At 37.5% G+C, this 18908-nt stretch overlaps 1 protein-coding gene across 2 annotated transcripts in view; it reads left to right on the top strand.

The window, feature by feature from the left end:
• The window catches only part of SLC38A6 (solute carrier family 38 member 6), a 75326-nt gene that overhangs the window by 8698 nt on the left and 47720 nt on the right, over window positions 1–18908 (top strand). For both annotated transcript variants that reach the window (XM_079914278.1, XM_079914277.1), the window contains exon 4: window positions 16514–16566. In XM_079914278.1, the coding sequence (XP_079770404.1) occupies window positions 16514–16566 (53 nt within the window). The remainder of the gene's footprint in view (window positions 1–16513; window positions 16567–18908) is intronic.

Genomic DNA, 18908 nt, shown 5'->3' with positions numbered 1-18908 from the left:
GTTGTAAAGCTGGTTTGGTGGTGCTGAACTCTCTCAGCTTTTGCTTGTCTGTAAAGGTTTTCATTTCTCCATCAAATCTGAATGAGATCCTTGCTGGGTAGAGTAATCTTGGTTGTAGGTTTTTCTCCTTCATCACTTTAAATATGTCCTTCCACTCCCTTCTGGCTTGCAGAGTTTCTGCTGAAAGATCAGCTGTTAACCTTATGGGGATTTCCTTGTGTGTTATTTGTTGTTTTTCTCTTGCTGCTTTTAATATGTTTTCTTTGTATTTAATTTTTGATAGTTTGATTAATATGTATCTTTCGTGATTCTCCTTGGATTTATCCTGTATGGGACTCTCTGGCTTCCTGGACTTGATTAACTATTTCTTTTCCCATATTAGGGAAGTTTTCAACTATAATCTCTTCAAATATTTTCTCAGTCCCTTTCCTTTTCTCTTCTTCTTCTGGGACCCCTATAAGTCCAATGTTGGTGCATTTAATGTTGTCCCAGAGGTCTCTGAGACTGTCCTCAGTTCTTTTCATTCTTTTGTCTTTATTCTGCTCTGCAGTAGTTATTTCCACTATTTTATCTTCCAGGTCACTTATCCATTCTTCTGCCACAGTTATTCTGCTATTGATCCCTTCTAGAGTATTTTTAATTTCATTTATTGTGTTGTTCATCGTTGCTTGTTTCCTCTTTAGTTCTTCTAGGTCGTTGTTAAATGTTTTTTGCATTTTCTGTATTCTATTTCCAAAATTTTGGATCATCTTTACTATCATTATTCTGAATTCTTTTTCAGGTAGACTGCCTATTTCCTCTTCATTTGTTAGGTCTGGTGGGTTTTTATCTTGCTCCTTCATCTGCTGTGTGTTTTTCTGTCTTCTCATTTTGGTTATCTTACTGTGTTTGCAGTCTGCTTTTTGCAGGCTGCAGGTTTGTAGTTCCCGTTGTTTTTGGTGTCTGTCCCCAGTGGCTAAAGTTTGTTCAGTGGGTTGTGTAGGCTTCCTGGTGGAGGGGACTATTGCCTGTGTTCTGGTGGATGAGGCTGGATCTTGTCTTTCTGGTGGGCAGGTCCATGTTGGGTCGTGTGTTTTGGGGTGTCTGTGGCCTTATTATGATTTTAGGCAGCCTCTCTGCTAATGGGTGGGATTGTGTTCCTGTCTTGCTAGTCGTTTGGCATAGGGTGTCCAGTACTGTAGCTTCCTGGTCGTTGAGTGGAGCTGGGTCTTTGTGTTGAGATGGAGATCTCTGGGAGATTTTCACCGTTTGATATTACATGGAGCTGGGAGGTGTCTTGTGGACCAGTGTCCTGAAGTTGGCTCTCCCACGTGAGAGGCACAGCACTGACTCCTGGCTGCAGCACCAAGAGCCTTTCATCCACACAGCTCAGAATAAAAGGGAGAAAAAGTAGAAAGAAAGAAAGAGGATAAAATAAAATAAAATAAAGATAAAATAAAATAAAGTTATTAAAATAAAAAATATTAAGAAATAAAATTTTTTTAAGTTAAAGAAAAAACAAAACAAAAACGGACGGACAGAACCCTAGGACAAATGGTGAAAGCAAAGCTATACAGACAAAATCTCACACAGAAGCATACACATACACACTCACAAAGAGAGGAAAAGGGGAAAAAATAATATATCTTGCTCTCAAAGTCCACCTCCTGAATTTGGGATGATTCGTTGTCTATGCAGGTATTCCACAGCTGCAGGGTACATCAAGTTGATTGTGGAGATTTAATCCGCCGCTCCTGAGGCTGCTGGGAGAGATTTCCCTTATTCTTCTTTGTTGGCACAGCTCTCTGAGTTCAGCTTTGGATTTGGACCCGCCTCTTCTTGTAGGTCGCCTGAGGGCGTCTGTTCTTTGCTCAGACAGGACAGGGTTAAAGGAGCAGCTGCTTCTGGGGCTCTGGCTCACTCAGGCCAGGGGGAGGGAGGGGCACGGAGTGCGAGGCGAGCCTGCAGTGGCAGAGGCCGGTGTGACGTTGCACAAGCCTTATGCATGCCGTGCGTTCTCCTGGGGAAGTTGTCCCTGGATCCCGGGATCCTAGCAGTGGCGGGCTGCACAGTCTCCCGGGAGGGGATGTGTGGATAGTGACCTGTGCTTGCACACAGGCTTCGTGGTGGCGGCAGCAGCAGCCTTAGCGGCTCGCCCCCATCTCTGGAGCTCCTTTAAGCAGTGCTCTTAATCCCCTCTCCTCGCGCACCAGGAAACAACAGAGGGAAGAAAAAGTCTCTTGCCTCTTTGGCAGCTCCAGACTTTTTCATGGATTCTACTAAAAGATTCTACTAAAAGAATACATTAATCCATGATTCTACAAATCATGGATTCTACTAAAAGATTAATACATTAGTCAACTACATGGCAATTATGTCTTCATTAACTAAAGTGTTTTGTTTTATTAATTTAAATTATTTGGAAGTAATATTCAATTTATGAAGATTTCCAAATAATTCTAATTTTTTTGCTTTCCTTCAGTTTATCTATATGTAACTTTGAAATTCTGATACTCTCTGTTCTTTTCTGTAACTTTGGACATATAAGTGAGAAGCTCTGTTTCTCTTTCTTTTTTCTTTTTCTTTGATTTTTGTAGCTTATTTGGTCCATGAGCTAACTTCTTCATGGTTCTTCATATACACTGATGCACCTGCCTTCTGTTGATTGAATTTCCTTCAGTGATTGTAAAATTCTCTGTGGAGGTAGACTTTAACAAATTTTTTATATTAAAAAAAAAATATATATATATATATTCATTCTAGAGAATAATGTGTAGCTAAATTTTCTCCCCAGTTTATCGGACTGTCATAAAGGAGTATTATGCTCAGATTGAATTCATTGGTTGGAGAAAGGGCTATCATAAGTCTTTACAGATTAACTTCTTCATTTATTTGCCTGGAGTGCAAGAGAATTTTTTATCTTTATGAAAGTAAAGGATTTCTTCACACAAAATTCTGCTGTTTTCGATTTTATGTAGGATTTGGGATCTATCTGGACTTTTCTTGGGAGCTGAGGCAGCATGTAAGGTACCTTAATCTCTCTAGCCTTAGTTTGACAACTCTAAAATGGTAGTGATAATACTTTTCTCTTGGGATTGTTGTGAGAATGAAATATAATAATGTATATAAAATGTAGGGTCCTTGGTAAATGCTAGCTTTTATTGTTATGAGTTCTCATTGGGCCAGAACCCATAAGGATTGCAAAGTCTTGTACATATTGCTGTCTCAGAAACAGTTGGCTTGTTGTGATTCTTTGAGGAAATTTTTGTGCTCTGAGAATAAATGAGGAGCTCCCCTCCTCTGGCCTCCACATCAGTGTCAGCAGAAGGGAATCAGAGTCTTAGAACTCAGCCTGCATCTGGTCAGGTCCCTACTTCCTAGTCCTTGATCCCCACCACTCATTGCATTGTCGTCATTATTTGCCTTGAGATCACTTGGATTAATGACATTATACCACTTATCTCAATGTATGTCAGTCACTTCAAGAATCCTATGTTATCCTTCATTTCCCAGACTCACTCCATATGGTTCTGTCATCCATTTTCTTTTCTTTTCTTTTCTTTTAAATTTTATTGAAGTATAGTTGATTTACAGTGTTGTGTTAACTTCTGCTGTACAGCTAAGTGATTCAGTTATACATCTATATATTCTTTTCCATTATGGTTTATCACAGGGTATTGAATCTAGCTCCCTATGCTATGCAGTAGGACCTTGTTGTTTGTCATCTGTTTTCTGACTTCGTCTCCCCCTTCTCCCCAACTCCTGAAACCCTTCCAGTGTGCCCTCTAGAATGTATGGTCAGTCATCAGTAAAACCCTGTGTCCTCAACTCTTTTCTGAACATTTCCTTAACTTTCTTACTCTAAGAGAACCTAAGACTTCTCTGAGGACACTGCTTTCCCTTTAGTCCTCTCAAGTGGCCACTCTTTTCTCTTCCATGTCCCTCATACTTGTCTAAAGATGGGATAGGTGTCCTAGTCACACCTCATTTCCACTTGTCAACCACCTACCTCTCCCTAAACCCCCAGCTTTGAATCTCATAACTCTATGCTACCTACTTCCCCCTTTATGGTTAACATCTATAGACTCCTCAGCCACTTTGTCATTTTATGCATATATTAGCTTCTGCTTTCCTTTCAGTTTCTTCAGTTTTAGCCCTGTCATAATTCTGGATGATTTCAATATCCATGTAGATAATTCTTCTAAATCTTTCATTTCCTTAACCTCTTCTCGTCTAATGATCATACTCCTGGCCTGCCTCAGCTACTTATTTCCATGGTCATACCATTGATCTTGTCATTACCAAAATTGCATCCACTCCAAAATCTCATTTTCAAGAATCTCACCCTCCCAAAACCACCATCTTTTTAATTTTTTTTAACTAATTTCCTCAAGTACTCCAACTCTGGCAGTTCTTCACCTCCGCCAGGACTTGAGTTCATTGATCTACCACCTTCGCACTCTCCTTCACTCTCTTGTCCATATTTCCCCTCTTTATCCAGTTGAAGTTTCCTGGTATATTATTAGAATCACTCCCTTGCTCCTCCCTTTCATCATGCTACTCCCCTGGCAAAACTCCAACCATGATTAAATGTAACTCTGCCTACTTCACACAGGCACCTGTGCAGTTGAATATTCCTGAAGAAGCCACAACCATGCAGATTAATATCGCTATAATTCAATGTCTAGTGGATCTGTGATGCTGTCACCTAACCTATATTAACTTCTTTAGTTCATTCACTTGCTTACTCTGCTATCTAGGAGATGACTTTTTCTTCTTTCTCTCAAACCTTCAACACATTCTCCTTGATTTCATTCTTAGCTGATATTCTCACTTTCTATTTCACTGAGAAATTAGAAGCAATCATAAAAGAACTTTATAAGCTCTTGCTACCACTTCTACCTACCCATCTTCATCTGTGCTATATATTCTGTTACTTTGGATGAACTCTTTGTGTTCCTATCTGAGGCCAATCCCTCCACTTATGCTATGACCCCATCTGCTGTCACCTACGTTACTCCAGCCACTTTCTTCCCTCTCTTCTTTTTCATCATCTTTGTTCCTTTCTGTTTTCTTCTTATCAGTTTACAAATATTCTATAATTTCTTCCATTTTAAAAATGACTCCACATTCGTTCAGTATGCCCTATGCCTTCATGGTGAAACTCCTCAAAATAGTTGTCTATACCAGAAATTTCCCCTTCCTCCTATTCTCTCTTGAACACTCTTCATTCAGGCTTTCCCCATTATTCCACAGAAATTATGATACCAGCAACTAACACATTGCTAAATCCAGTGGTCAGTTCTGTCTTCATCTTAGTTGACTAGTCAGCAGCACTTGACACAGTTGATCACACCTTCCTCTGTAAAACACTGTTCAGACTCTCCTGCTTTTCTTCCTGTTTCACAGAATACTCCTTCTCTTTTCTTCTGCTGAATCCTTTTCATCGCCCCATCTTCTAAACATTGGAATACCCCAGCAGTATTCCTCTGATCTCTTTTCTTTTACACTTCTGGGCTCCTTACGGCCCTAAAATTTATACCCCTAGCCTGCATCTCTTCCCCTGAATTTCAGTCTCATATCCAACTTCCTCCATGATACTTCCACTTGGATATCTAATATATTAATCTCAAATTTACCAAACTCTCCATTTTTGCACTGCCAATCTACATCTTCCAGTCTTTTCTCATCTAATTAAATAATAAATCTTCCTTCTAGTTGCTCAGGCCAAAGATCTTAGAGTTATTTTGGACTCTTTTTCTCTTACTCCAAACGCAAGTTCCAAATGTGAGAAAGTATCTGTTCTGTAGTTTTGAAAGTAACATGTTAACAAAACAATTGTGAAGACCATGGTGAAAAGGTATAGAGTCTACCCCTCGATCCAACATCTGTACTACTTGGTGTTTACCTAAATGAATTGAAAATTTATGTCGACACAAAAACCTGCACATGGATATTTATAGCAGCTTTATTCGTAATTGCCAGAACTTAGAAGCAACTAAGGTGCCCTTCAGTAGATGAATGGATAAACTGTGGTCCATCCAGATAATAGAATATAATTCAGCACTAAAGAGAAATGAGCTATCAAGCCATGAAAAGACATGGAGGAACCTTATAAATGCATATTGCTAAGAGAAAGAAGCCAATCTAAAAACGCTACATTCTGTATGATTCCAACGATGTGACATTCTTGGAAAGACAAAACTATGGAGACAGTGAGAAATCAGTAGTTGCCAGGGTTTAGGGTGGAAGGAGGAATGAAGAGGTGGAGCACAGACGATTTTTAGGGCAGTGAAACTATTCTGTATGATACTATACTGGTCAAAACCCATAGAGTGTACAACACCAAGGGTGAACTCTAAACGTGGACTTATGGTGATAACGATGCGTCAGCGTAGATTCATTGATGTGACAGTTGTACCACTCTGGTGGGGGATGTTGATGGGGGCGAGGCTATGCGTGTGTGGGCTTAGAGGGAATGTGGGAACTGTCTGTACTTTCTGCTCAATTTTGCTGTGAACCTAAAACTGCTCTAAAAATGAAGTCTTTAAAAAAAAAAAGGAAAGAAACAAACTCAGAGGAAAAGAGGAAACAGAGATAATGCAGAGACCAGATGAAAACATTAAAAAAAATAATATATTTAATAGCTTCAGAGAACTACAAGAAGATATTTCATTGTTGAACCAAGAACAAGAAATTATTACAAGGGAATAGTCAGAGAATACAAGAGTCTTAGATGTAAAAAAGGAAATTTAAAATTAATTTAGTAGCTGGGCTGAAAGAGTTAAGGACATTTCCTGTGGGGGGAAAAGACAAGGAGCTTGAAAATGGAAGAGAAAATATAAGAAAATGAGAGGATCAGTCCAGGAGGTTCAACATGCAAATAATAGGAATTCCACAAAAAGAGGACAGAAAAAATTAGATGGTAGAAAATTATCAACAAAAAAATACATGCAAAGTTTTTGTAACTGAAAGAAATTAGTTTCCAGATTGAAAGAATTTTTCCTGATAAGCAATATAATGATTGTAAAAGAAGTCGTATCAAGTGCATCCTTGTAAAATGGTATAGATGATCTTATTTGCAAAGCAGAAATAGAGGCACAAACGTAGATAACAAATGTATGGATACCAAGGGGGCGGGTGGGAGGAATTGGAAGATTGGGATTGACACAGATACACTATTGATACTATGTATAAAGTAGACAACTAATGAGAACACACTGTATAGCACAGGGAACTCTACTTAATGTACTGTGGTGACTTAAATGGGAAGGAAATCCAAAAAAGAGGGGATATATGTATATGTATAGCTGATTCATTTTGCTGTACAGTAGAAACCAGCACAACATTGTAAAGCAACTATACTCCAATAAAAATTAATTTTTAAAAAAGTGCATAATTGTGAAAAATCAGAAATACAGTTATAAAGAAGCTATACTAAAAGCTTCAGAGAGGAGAAACAAACCAAAATTCTTATACAAAGAATCAAAAACTATAATGGCAAAAGACTTCCCAGGAAGTACTTCAAATAAGACTATAATGCAATACCTTCAGAATTTTGGGGGGAAATGATTTCAGTATAGAATTCTATACCCAGCCAAGCTATCATTTAAGTATGCAGGAAGAATAATGACATTTTCATACATGTAAGGACTCAAAAAATTATCTCCTGTGCACTCTTACTTAATGAGCAATTCAGGATGCCATTTACCAAAGTTAAAGAGTACCAAAAAAATAGGGAATCTAGCATAGGGGAGAAGTAGAGGGAATTCCCAGGACAACAACCAAGTAGCAGATCTAAGAGCCACCTCCAGATTAGAGTAGTTCTTTTCACAAAGGCACAGTCAGCTCTCCAGGCCATGCTTGCCTTCAGGATGTGTTCATGCTTGTGTTCAGGATGGAAACTCTTTTCTTTCTCTTCTTCTTGAAGGGAGTGCCTTTCTCATTTGTCTGTCTAGCTCTAATTTGCACTAACAGTACCTGGGTAGGTTAGTAGTCAAGCCTGGCTATTAAAAAAGTCTAAGAATCCAATAGTGGGAGATTGAAACAAGGTATTAACAGGAGAATAAAAGAAAAAAAACAGGTTAAGGAACGTAAGGAAGTTAGACTGAATGTGGAGAAGGAGGTGTCTGAGGATATCTCCCAGATTTCTGGTGTAGGCCACTGGATTAATGATAGTGTCATTAATGGACATAAGAGCACAGCAGATGTTAGTTCAAAATAAAAATAAGTTCCGTTTTGGATATGTGGACTTTGAAGTAAAACTAGATGGACAGGTCTTAGAACTGAAGCCCAGGATAGAGGTTCATTCATTCATTCTATACTCATTATCTATTAGGATTACAGAGGTAAATAATACTTCCTTCCCTTAAAAAAGGTCATAATGTAGAAGGGGAGACAAACACATAAGTAAATAATTCATAATGTAGTGTGGTAATTTAAGTCTTTTTTTTTTTCTTTTTTTTTAAATTTTTGGCTACGTTGGGTCTAACCTGCTGCACGCGGGCTCTCTCCAGTTGCGGCGAGTGGGGGCCACTCTTCGCTACAGTGTGCAGGCCTCTCACTGCCGTGGCCTCTCCTGCTGCGGAGCACGGGCCCCAGGCGTGCAGGCTTCAGTAGTGTGGCACACAGGCTTCAGTAGTGTGGCTTATGGGCTCTAGAGCGCAGGATCAGCAGCCGTGGTGCACAGGCTCAGTTGCTCTGCGGCATGTGGGATCCTCCCGGACCAGGGCTCAAACCCGTGTCCCCTGCATTGGCAGGCGGACTCCCAACCACTGCGCCACCAGGGAAGTCCAGTGTGGTAATTTCAATATGTGCAAGGTATAGTGATAGCTCAGAGGAGGGAATGTTTTGCCTTGTCTGGGTGGAGGTGGGGAGTGTGAGGTTCAGTAAATATTCCTGGAGGAATGAGCTAAAAAGCAATTTGAGTAGCAGACAAGGCAAGAGAGAATATATTCCAGCATATACAAAGGTACATACTGAACATTTTACTCAGGTACCAAAAATAGTTTACTATTATTTATGCATAAGGTACAAAGAAGAAAGTGAAACTGAGGAGATAGACAAGTGTCAGATCCTAAGGAACTTGGAGTTTTTGCTGAGGCAGTGAGACGCCACTGAAGTGGTTCAAAAAGGGTCAAGGTGGATACTGGGATTCACCAATTGTTGCTTCCAAAGGGAATTCTGGTCCTTCCTAGAACTCACTGAGAGAGAGAACATAGTCCCTTATCTTCCTCTTCCTAAAGTAAGGTGGCAATTCTTTTATGAGGATTTTAATTGTTAGCAATGATGAGGAAATAAATAAGGAGTAAAATGGCCCCTTGTTCTCCCCAATGTTTGTTTTTTTTTTACTGAAACCCTTCAGAGCAGTGATTTGAAATACTATCCATCACAGCACCCTCCTCTTATTAAAAAAAAAAAAATCTAAATGCTCATTTTACTATCTAAAATGAAATTCCTATAGGTATTATAACCCACCTGTGGTGGGCTAAATAACGGCCCCCTAAAACATATCCAAATTCTAATCCCTGTGAACGTTATCATTTATGGCAAAAAAGGACTTCGCAAGGGAGATTATTCTGGTGGACTCAGTGCAGTCACATGTATCACAGAGGGAGAGCACAGACAGCAGAGAAGGTAATATGACCACAAAGGCAGAGATAGGAGTGATTTGGCCACAAATCAAGTCATGCCAGCTGTCACCGGAAGTTGGAAGAGGCAAGGAACAGATTTTCTCTAGCGCCTCTAGAGGGATTGTGGCCTTGCTAATACCTTGATACTGACCCAGTGAGACTGATTTTGGCCTTCTGACCTCCAGAACTGTGAGAAACTAAACTTCTGTTTTTTGTTTTTTTTAAATAAATTTACTTATTTATTTATTTTTGCTGCGTCGGGTCTTCGTTGCTGCGCAAGGGATTTCTCTAGTTGCAGCAAGTGGGGGCTACTCTTCATTGCAGTGTGTGAGCTTCTCATTGCGGTGGCTTCTCTTGTTGCAGAGCATGGGCTCTAGGCATGTGGGCTTCAGTAGTTGTAGCACGAGGGCTCAGTAGTTGTGGCTCACGGGCTCTAGAGCACAGGCTCAGTATTTGTGGCGCATGGGCTTAGTTGCTCCACGGCATGTGGGATCTTCCTGGACCAGGGCTCAAACCCGTGTCCCCTGCATTAGCAGGCAGATTCTTAACCACTGTGCCACCAGGGAGGTCCCTGAATTTCTGTTGTTTTAAGTCACCAAATTTGTCATACTTTGTTACAGCAGCCATAGGAAACTAATACAGTATTTATACATAATGTAATGCCATGTAGCAAAGTAAAGGAGAAACAAAAACAAAATAAATGCTGTTAGTGATGTGATTTTCCTAAATGGCAAACAGTTTTTGGCAAATTTCCAAACAAAACCAAACATCCATTTACATGGTAATTGTATTCCTGGAAAATTTAGTGTATATTGAAAGCATTAACCATTGTTTTCTCAGCATCTACCAAACTGTGCTTGACATACAGAGGATACTTAATAAAAGCTGGATATGTGGGTGATGAATGGCTTAGAGCTACAGAGGGACTATTTTAAAAGTTCCAAAATTAACACACAAGGCAAAAATTACATATAGTCAAACGTACCTTTGAAACTTTCTTGTATGGTCTATAAAATAGAGTGTACAACATTTACATGACATGTTGGACACCAATACACCATTTCTCAATAAAGTTGAGAGCCTTTTATTTTTCCCCAGCTTTGGTCTGGGCTCTGTGTGAAGGATATGGATTGCTAAGGTCACAAGGAATCCCCTTCAGCACTGTGAGATGCTGTCACTGTGAGAGCGAACGAGATTGAAACTGATTGAAAGACAGTAGATTCCTATTTCCTATTCCTATTTCCCATCTCAATTTGTTTATTGTTTGGAGTGATAGCTGTCCAAACTATTTGTAATTTTGTATCTTTTTCTTGTGATTAGTGAGCATAGTTCAATATTCTCACAATTAAGTGGGCTGTTTATGTGACTCCATCTTCATTGAATGGTGTTCTTGTCTCATCCTTTCTGCTAGTAAGTAGTTCTCATCTTGCCTTGATTCTTCTCCCCCAGGGGCATTTGGCAGTGTCTAAAGACATTTCTAGTTGTCATGGCTGAGAATTGTAGGGCAGGGTGAGGTGCTACTAGCATCTAGTGAGTAGAGGCCAGGGATGCTGCTAAACATCCTACAGTGCATGGGGGGCCAGCCCCCCACTGCAAACAGTTATCCAGGCCAAAAATGTCAGTAGTGGCAGGATGAGAAACCCTAGGCTAGATTGTATGCGTACCCTGCTCTTGTAGTGATTATCCCTTCGTATCGTTTGCCTTGATGGCAGAATGTTTCCTGTAGCAGAACTGAACTTTTTGTTATTGGGCTGCAGGGAAGGATGGGTGTGAGTCTCTGCAGGGTTAAACATATTTTTAAATTAATCTCTTTTAATTTTATCAAGGTAATAACAGTCACACACACGTGTATGTACATGCGTATGTGTGTGTGCACTGGCGCAGGAGGACTTGAAGCACTTCCCCGCTCATTCTTCCCCACATCTAGTTCCATTTCCATTTCACAGGGTTAGCAACATTTAGAGTTTTCGTTTTGCATTCTTTTGGGGAGTTACCTTCCTAAGTCTAAATAATATTCTTCTACCGTTATTTATTGATTTAAATTTTATCTGTTGACACCTCATTATGAAAGGTGAAGATTTAGCTCAGGTGTACTAATCCTTCCCCTTCTAATTTTCATTAGTTTGTATACAGTAATTCTTTCACTGATTATTTGTAACTGTAAACAATACATTTATTTATTAAAATTTATCTATCTATTTATTTATTTTTGGCTGTGTTGGGTCTTCGTTGCTGCGTGCGGGCTTTCTCTAGTTGCGGCGAGTGGGGGCTACACTTCGTTGCGGTGCGTGGACTTCTCATTGCTGTGGCTTCTCTTGTTGCGGAGCACGGGCTCTAGGCACACGGGCCTCAGTAGTTGTGGCTCATGGGCTCTAGAGCGCAGGCTCAGTATAAACAATATATTTAAAGTTTTATTTTTGTTTCATGGACTTTAGATGGTGTGTCTTGACTCTGCTATGTTGTATGTATTAGTGCTCCTATCCTTGCTTTCCCCTGTTCTCTTTCTATTTCCCATAGTCCTTCTGCTGTACCCTCATATTGTCAAGGTTGACAATATTTACTTTGTTTTGTAATCATATGTAAGTCATTCATTTTTTATGTATAAGTTGAGTCTAAAGTTGAAAACCAGTGAATAGCATTTATAGGATATGAATGACTAAATCTTGTTCACTGCAGAGCCAAGCAATATGTTGGGATCCTAGAACTTTTTTTCTGCCTGCAGTATCTCACCTCTGTGAAATTGAAAGGAGAATGTTCCTTCTACTCTAGCATTCTGTTTTCTTTTGCTACATCAGGTGCTCTAAAATCATTCCACATTTAGTTGGTAAACTGACATTTACATACATATTAAGAAAGACCAGAAGTGGTGTTACAATTGCATAGTAGACGTTCCATAAATGAATGGCTTGCATGACACTCTTACGGAGAAAAAAAGACAAGAGGAAAATGAAGGAAAACATGAGAAAGAAAAGAATTTCAAAATAAGGGTGCATTCCAAATGGCCTGCTTTCTGAGAGTTGAACTGTATTTGAGTAACTCATGTCCCTCAATCCAGTTCCAAAGATAATATTGCTGCTGCTGAAACTTGGGCTTTGTACTGTAACCAGAGTTTATTAATTGTCCTATTTCATTGAGGAAAAAATGCAAAGCAGACGGAACACTGGAGTAACTAGCTGGAAATATTCCACTACTTCATGGGAAGCAGCTTTCCAAACGATTCCTGTGGAGGCCAAACTCCTGGTCTAGCCAAAATAGCACTAAAGTGTGCCTTGATGGTACATTAAAGAAGAAATTTTTCCCCAATTTACTTGATTAAGATTTACAGCCTTTCCATCCCCTCAAAACCATAGCATTGATTTCTTCAATATCAAAAAATAATTTCCTAAAATAGATTGCTAATGACTGCTTTCAGTTATTTATTTAAGGATTGTGCCAAGTACTGCTTGTATGAATTCCTGTAAAAGGCCGAATTAAATCCATAATTTTCATAATTAATGTTATTCCTCTTCTGTAAGAATTTGCTATTAATGTGACTGGTCATCCTCACGTCTCATTTTGATATCTCTCAAAACATCTGTTACATTATAAATAAGATATTAAAACATTGATCATAGGAAAGTGTTTTGCTTTATAGATCATATTCAATCAAATCCTATGTTTTTCACTTAATATTGACATTTTTCATGTTATTATAAACATAGTTTTTTATGGCTACATATTATTCTACTAGATATACCTACCATAATTTACTTAACCACTTTACCATTATTGAGCATTTAGGTAGTCTTTTTTTTCAATCTAAATAATACACAATGAGTATCTTTGCATATAATGATTTCTCTGATGTTAGTCTTATTTCCTAAGATGCAAGCTCCCAGGGGTCAAATATTATAAATATTTTCAAGGTTCGTTGGTCAAATTACATTCCAAAGTCAGTTCCAATTTACACTGTTACCAGCATCTTAATTGTCCAAATGGTAGAACAGAATTTTCAAAGTATTTCACTAGTGTTGTTTTGGTTCGTATGTCGAGATGATCCAGAAAACCATTAAATAGTAAATATGTGGAGATAAAGCATTTGACTGACTGTGTACATATTTTATCTAAGCAAAGCCTCAAAGTTAAGCCAGAAGCCATTGTTCGTACTAATGATGTCTCAGACCTGGAAAAGTACTTCTAATTTTTGCAACATAAAAGAAGTAAGATGACAGTGACAGAACTGAATGACTAGCCAGACCTGCTGACTTAAAGGTAGAGTTAGGATTTGAACATAGTGTAAGTCTCCATTTAAAAGTCTAAACTTTGTTCACTCTGAATTTGGGACTTTGCTGTACTTAAAGATATTTTTATAACACCAGAAAATAATAGAGAACAAATGTGAGATTGCTAAAATGTATGCCACTATTGTCAGAAGTTGCAATTACAACTATCTTCATTAAGCTGTTAGTTTGATTATATTTTCTGGAGTAATAAATGTTATATTCTAATTTAAAAATTAAGAATAAATGTTTAATTTATTTAAATTTAGATAATTGAAATACCAATTCTTTTTGGAATATTTCAATATTATTTTTGCTTATCGGAAAGTTATTTGCTTTTTATGTTTACTAGTATACGATCTATACTTGTTTTCTGCTATTTAAAAATAAAACAAATCCTAGTCAAACTTTTTAAAGAGTATTATCTTGATAACTTGCTCCCTAAGAATCTAATGCAAACTAGATCATTTAATTTTTTTTAAAGTTTTTTAAAATTTATTTATTTATTTTGGCTGTGCTGGGTTTTAGTTGCAGCACAGGGGATCTTCGTTGCGGCATGTGGGATCTTTTAGTTGCAGCATGTGGGATCTTAGTTGCGGCATGCATGTGGGATCTAGTTCCCTGACCAGGGATCGAAACCAGGCCCCCTGCATTGGGAGCGTGTAGTCTTACCCACTGGACCACCAGGGAAGTCCCCAAAATAGATCATTTTAAAAGCAAGTTATGTGGTGTATTTCCATATGTAACACTGAAAAGCCTCCTTGCTTTAAGTCCTTGGAAGGAAAGTTTTTTTAAAAGAACTAACACTTTCAACTGTAATATGAAAGAGGGATGCTGAAAATGAACAATGTTGTTCCTTTAATCTCGTGCCTCATAGTGACAGATCAGAGACCTTCTGGAGACTTGGTTCACAAACACCTAGTATGTAACAAAATTACCTTCTTAATGTCAAATTAGATAGAAGCTAACATTTAGAGAATTTTCTGGTTTAATATATATACCAAGGCTTTGGAAGTTAAATATAAGAAATTGTGCCCCTATATAACATTATCTCTTAACTATATTTAGGAATATGAAAACAAACTAGTAAAGATTTATTGGTTGAAATAATTATTAATTTTTGTGTTGACATTCACTTTAGAACATGTGTATTTGAAAAAAAGAATTTCAGCATTTCACATAGGAGGAAAAAAAATCCAGTTCTTAGTTTTTTAACTCTGCTTTTTAATTTTATGTTCTAAAATATATCTACAGTCTACCTCTCTAAGATTATTATTGAAGTCTTTCATTGTTAAAGCATAAAGGTTCCTACTTATAATCAAATTATATGTTCCAAATTCAAAATTAAATTGTCCTTGCCCACTGTTGAGCAGTATGTAAATAATTTTAAAAAATAGCCGTGTTGGGACTTCCCTGGTGGTCCAGTGGTTAAGACTCCACGTGCCCACTGCAAGGGGCACAGGTTCGATCCCTGGTCGCAGAGCTAAGATCCCGCGTGCCACACAATGCGGCCAAAAAAATAAAAAAGTAAAATAAAAAATAGCTGTGTCATCCAAAAAGTTTTGAAATTCTTCTATCTACTCTGATAATAAATTAAAGTTTAAAAAAGTTTAAAATGTTAAAAATTTTTGTTTTAAGTAAAACTTATTTTTTTAGCATTTCACTGTTTTCGTTCTGAATTTGTAATAGTTATAACATGTACAGACCATGTGTGGTTTTCAAAATGCTTATTTTTTCATACGTGGTAGACTTTGTTTATGAAAGTATAAGGGAGTTTTTTTGTTAATGTAGTGGTAAAGAAACCTATGTATATCTTGAGAGTATATATTAAAAACTTTCTTTAAGAAATGATGAGACATATCTTTGACTCAATAGGAAATGTGTGTTGCTATAAGCAAGCCTTAGTGTCTGCTAACCTGCTTTTTTTTTTTTTCAGTGTAAGCACTGTAAGTTTAAGGACTTTTCAAATTTAGGATTATATAAATGTTTTTACTTCTCTTATTTTTACCTGTGACATCACTAGTTATAACATGAAGCTTTATCATCTAAGGACACATTTGGTTCTTTTATGAGCCATTTAATTTTCATCTTTTCTGTGATCACACTTCTTGAACATGTGGAATGAAAATGTAATTTCATACTCTTTATGATGAAAAAGAAAATATATACCCTTATTGCAGGATGAGGGTATTGTTTCTATCATGAATACATTATCATATCCTAGGTAGCCTGGAAAAGTGAATGTCTCTGAAAGTATGATACAACTTTTGTACTTTATCAAGTTTTATTTACACAGCAGTTTTCAGAAACTGTTGCCAATGGAAACTTACATTTGGACAGTGTAGTCTGCAAGTACTGTTTAGTGAGAAGTGTGTTGTTCTTGAGTAATTATTCTATTTGAATTTATGCAGCCTGGGTAGTTGTTAGACAACCTTGGTAATTGCTAAGCTCTACTTATTCTAAGAGGACGCTGTCTTCATGGATCATAAGTTTTCGGGTTTCCCCCAAAGTCATTACTTCTGCTTTAAATTTAGTGTGACAATCCAATAGCTATCAGGTAGTAGTGGAGTAGCTTTCTTCTGTGTAAGACTTGGCACACAAATAGTTTTGTGGAAAAATAACAGTTATAATTTCTCTTAACAGCTGTGACATCTTATGAAGATCTTGGACTCTTTGCATTTGGATTACCTGGAAAGGTAATTATTTTTTTCTCCTTGCTGTGTTCAAAATCCTGAAGGGAATTTTTCCTTCCATTTCCAGTTAGAAAAGACAAGTATATATAAGAGAAAGAAATTAAGGGAATAAAAGGAAACTAAAATGAAGAAAGAGAATGATGGGAGCAGGAAGAGAGAGAAGAAATCTCTGTGCCCTTCCTAAAAATGCATTGATAAATTTAATTCAACACTTAAATTTTTTTAGTGTTTTTTACCCTAATGAAGGAGAACAATGACTTGTATAATTTTAAATCAGTAACGATGGCCTGCTTTAAGTTTTTCTTATTAGTTTTGATTATATTATCTGAGTAAATTCTCGTGAAGACAGGACAAGACAGAAGCATAGAATTAAACTTATAGCATGTTTAAAAAAACTGATAATTAGAAGATCATATCATTTAAGAGCTGAACAGTGCTAAAAGATGATCTAGATGTCCCCTCATTTATAGGTTAGGAAATTAAGGCCCAGAGAAGGGAAGGGGCCTATTTGTCTACAATTACTTAGGCCAGTATTACATAGGACTCCAGACTCAAAATCTACTTTTCCTCCTTAGAATAAGAGAAATAACAACAGTATTTATTGGGCATTCATCTGTGATAGGCATACTAAACTAATTTAATGGGTAGAGGAAATACTGTCTTCTTCCACAGGTAATCAGTAGTTAAATATTATGTTAGTGCTTTAATATTTTTTTATTTCTGAAGAGCTGTCATACTTCTAAAATCCATTTACATGTTGGCTCCAAACAGGACTTTTTCTTTGTAAATCTGTTGTTTGTATTTTTTGTTTGTTTTGTTTTTAATATAAAACGATGCTGTATTTGTAGATTGCCGAACTAGCTTCTTAGAAGTGAGTCTGGGAGGAAAAAGGTATAGCTATGTAATGGTGGGGGGGAATGTGTATTTACATTCAAATTAACTTTGGTTTTAAAGCACAAAGAGAATATTTAAATCATACTATGCAACCTCATGGTTTGGAGCTTATCTTTTTTTTTTTTTTGGCGGTACGCGGGCCTCTCACTGCTGTGGCCTCTCCCGTTGCGGAGCACAGGCTCCGGACGCACAGGCTCAGCGGCCATGGCTCACGGGCCTGGCACGTGGGATCTTCCCGGACCGGGGCACGAACCTGTGTCCCCTGCATCGGCAGGCGAACTCTCAACCACTGCGCCACCAGGGAAACCCTGGAGCTTATTTTAATAGCCTGAAACTTGAACTAAATGGAGACTATGTTACTTTTGAGGGTAAAGGTTTTTGTTAATCATCTAAACAATTTCTCTTTCTCGAAGATCTGGGTGTTTGGTATAATCATGATCAATTAACTGTATCCAGTTTAATCAAGGAAGAAGAAGATGTTATTTATATAAGAAAACTCTCCAATTAATTTAATATAATCTGTAAACATGCCTAAGCATCATCACTGTTATTTCACATTGGTGTTTCCTGCATTCCTTGGATAGCAGCAGACTCTACAAGAAGAACATGGATTATTGAGAGTCCCCTTTTCCTAAAACTCTACAATAGTTGCATTATCATTTTAATGTATGCACACAGTTCTTAGTAGGCAGATACACAGACAGAGAATACTCTAAATGAGGAGTTGTTTGTTTGTTTAATATTTTCTCTCAACTTCCACAGTTGGGTTGAAACTTTCCTATTTCCTTCTTTCCAGATATTATATGAATATGGATATGACACATGATAGGGTAACATTGTTCTGAAAATTAAATATTTTTGAAATGCTTTGAACTTTTTAAGGAAAATTTTTAATTGTTTATAAATGGATTTATGTACTTGTCAAACAAATATTTATTGAGCAAATACCATGTGCCATGCACTGTGCTAGGCACTGGAAATATCGATAGATCGATAGATTGATAGAAAGATATACTGACTTTCTAGATCAAAAATGCTTAAATTCAGACAAAAAATGGGAAGATAGTCATCACTAAGCTGATATTATTGCTTTTTGCAGTATATTCTTAGAAAAATCCAAATTTCATGTGTGATTGACAATAGGTATCAATTGCATATGAAAAATAGTATACAAAAATTTCAAAAAAGTCTTTTCACAAATAACTGTGAGTGACACTTTGGAACTAATTTTTAAATGGGTTGATATGTAGAGATTTTTCTGGAAAATGTTAGAGTGGAGTTACCACATTCAAAGACACCTTGCCAAGTGTTTCTATCATTATCCCTGCTTTCCAGACCCCAAGGCTTTTAGGTCTCAGTAACTTAGTTTATTCCCAGGATAGGCAAATGCTGTGTCACTGATGGAATTTCTAGGAGAGGAAGGGTCATCTCTTCCCAGTCCATGTAGTAAT

The sequence above is a fragment of the Stenella coeruleoalba genome (assembly GCF_951394435.1).
Source record: "Stenella coeruleoalba genome assembly, chromosome: 2".
Classification (NCBI taxonomy): Eukaryota; Metazoa; Chordata; class Mammalia; order Artiodactyla; family Delphinidae; genus Stenella; species Stenella coeruleoalba.
This window is presented reverse-complemented; position numbering and strand designations above follow the sequence as displayed.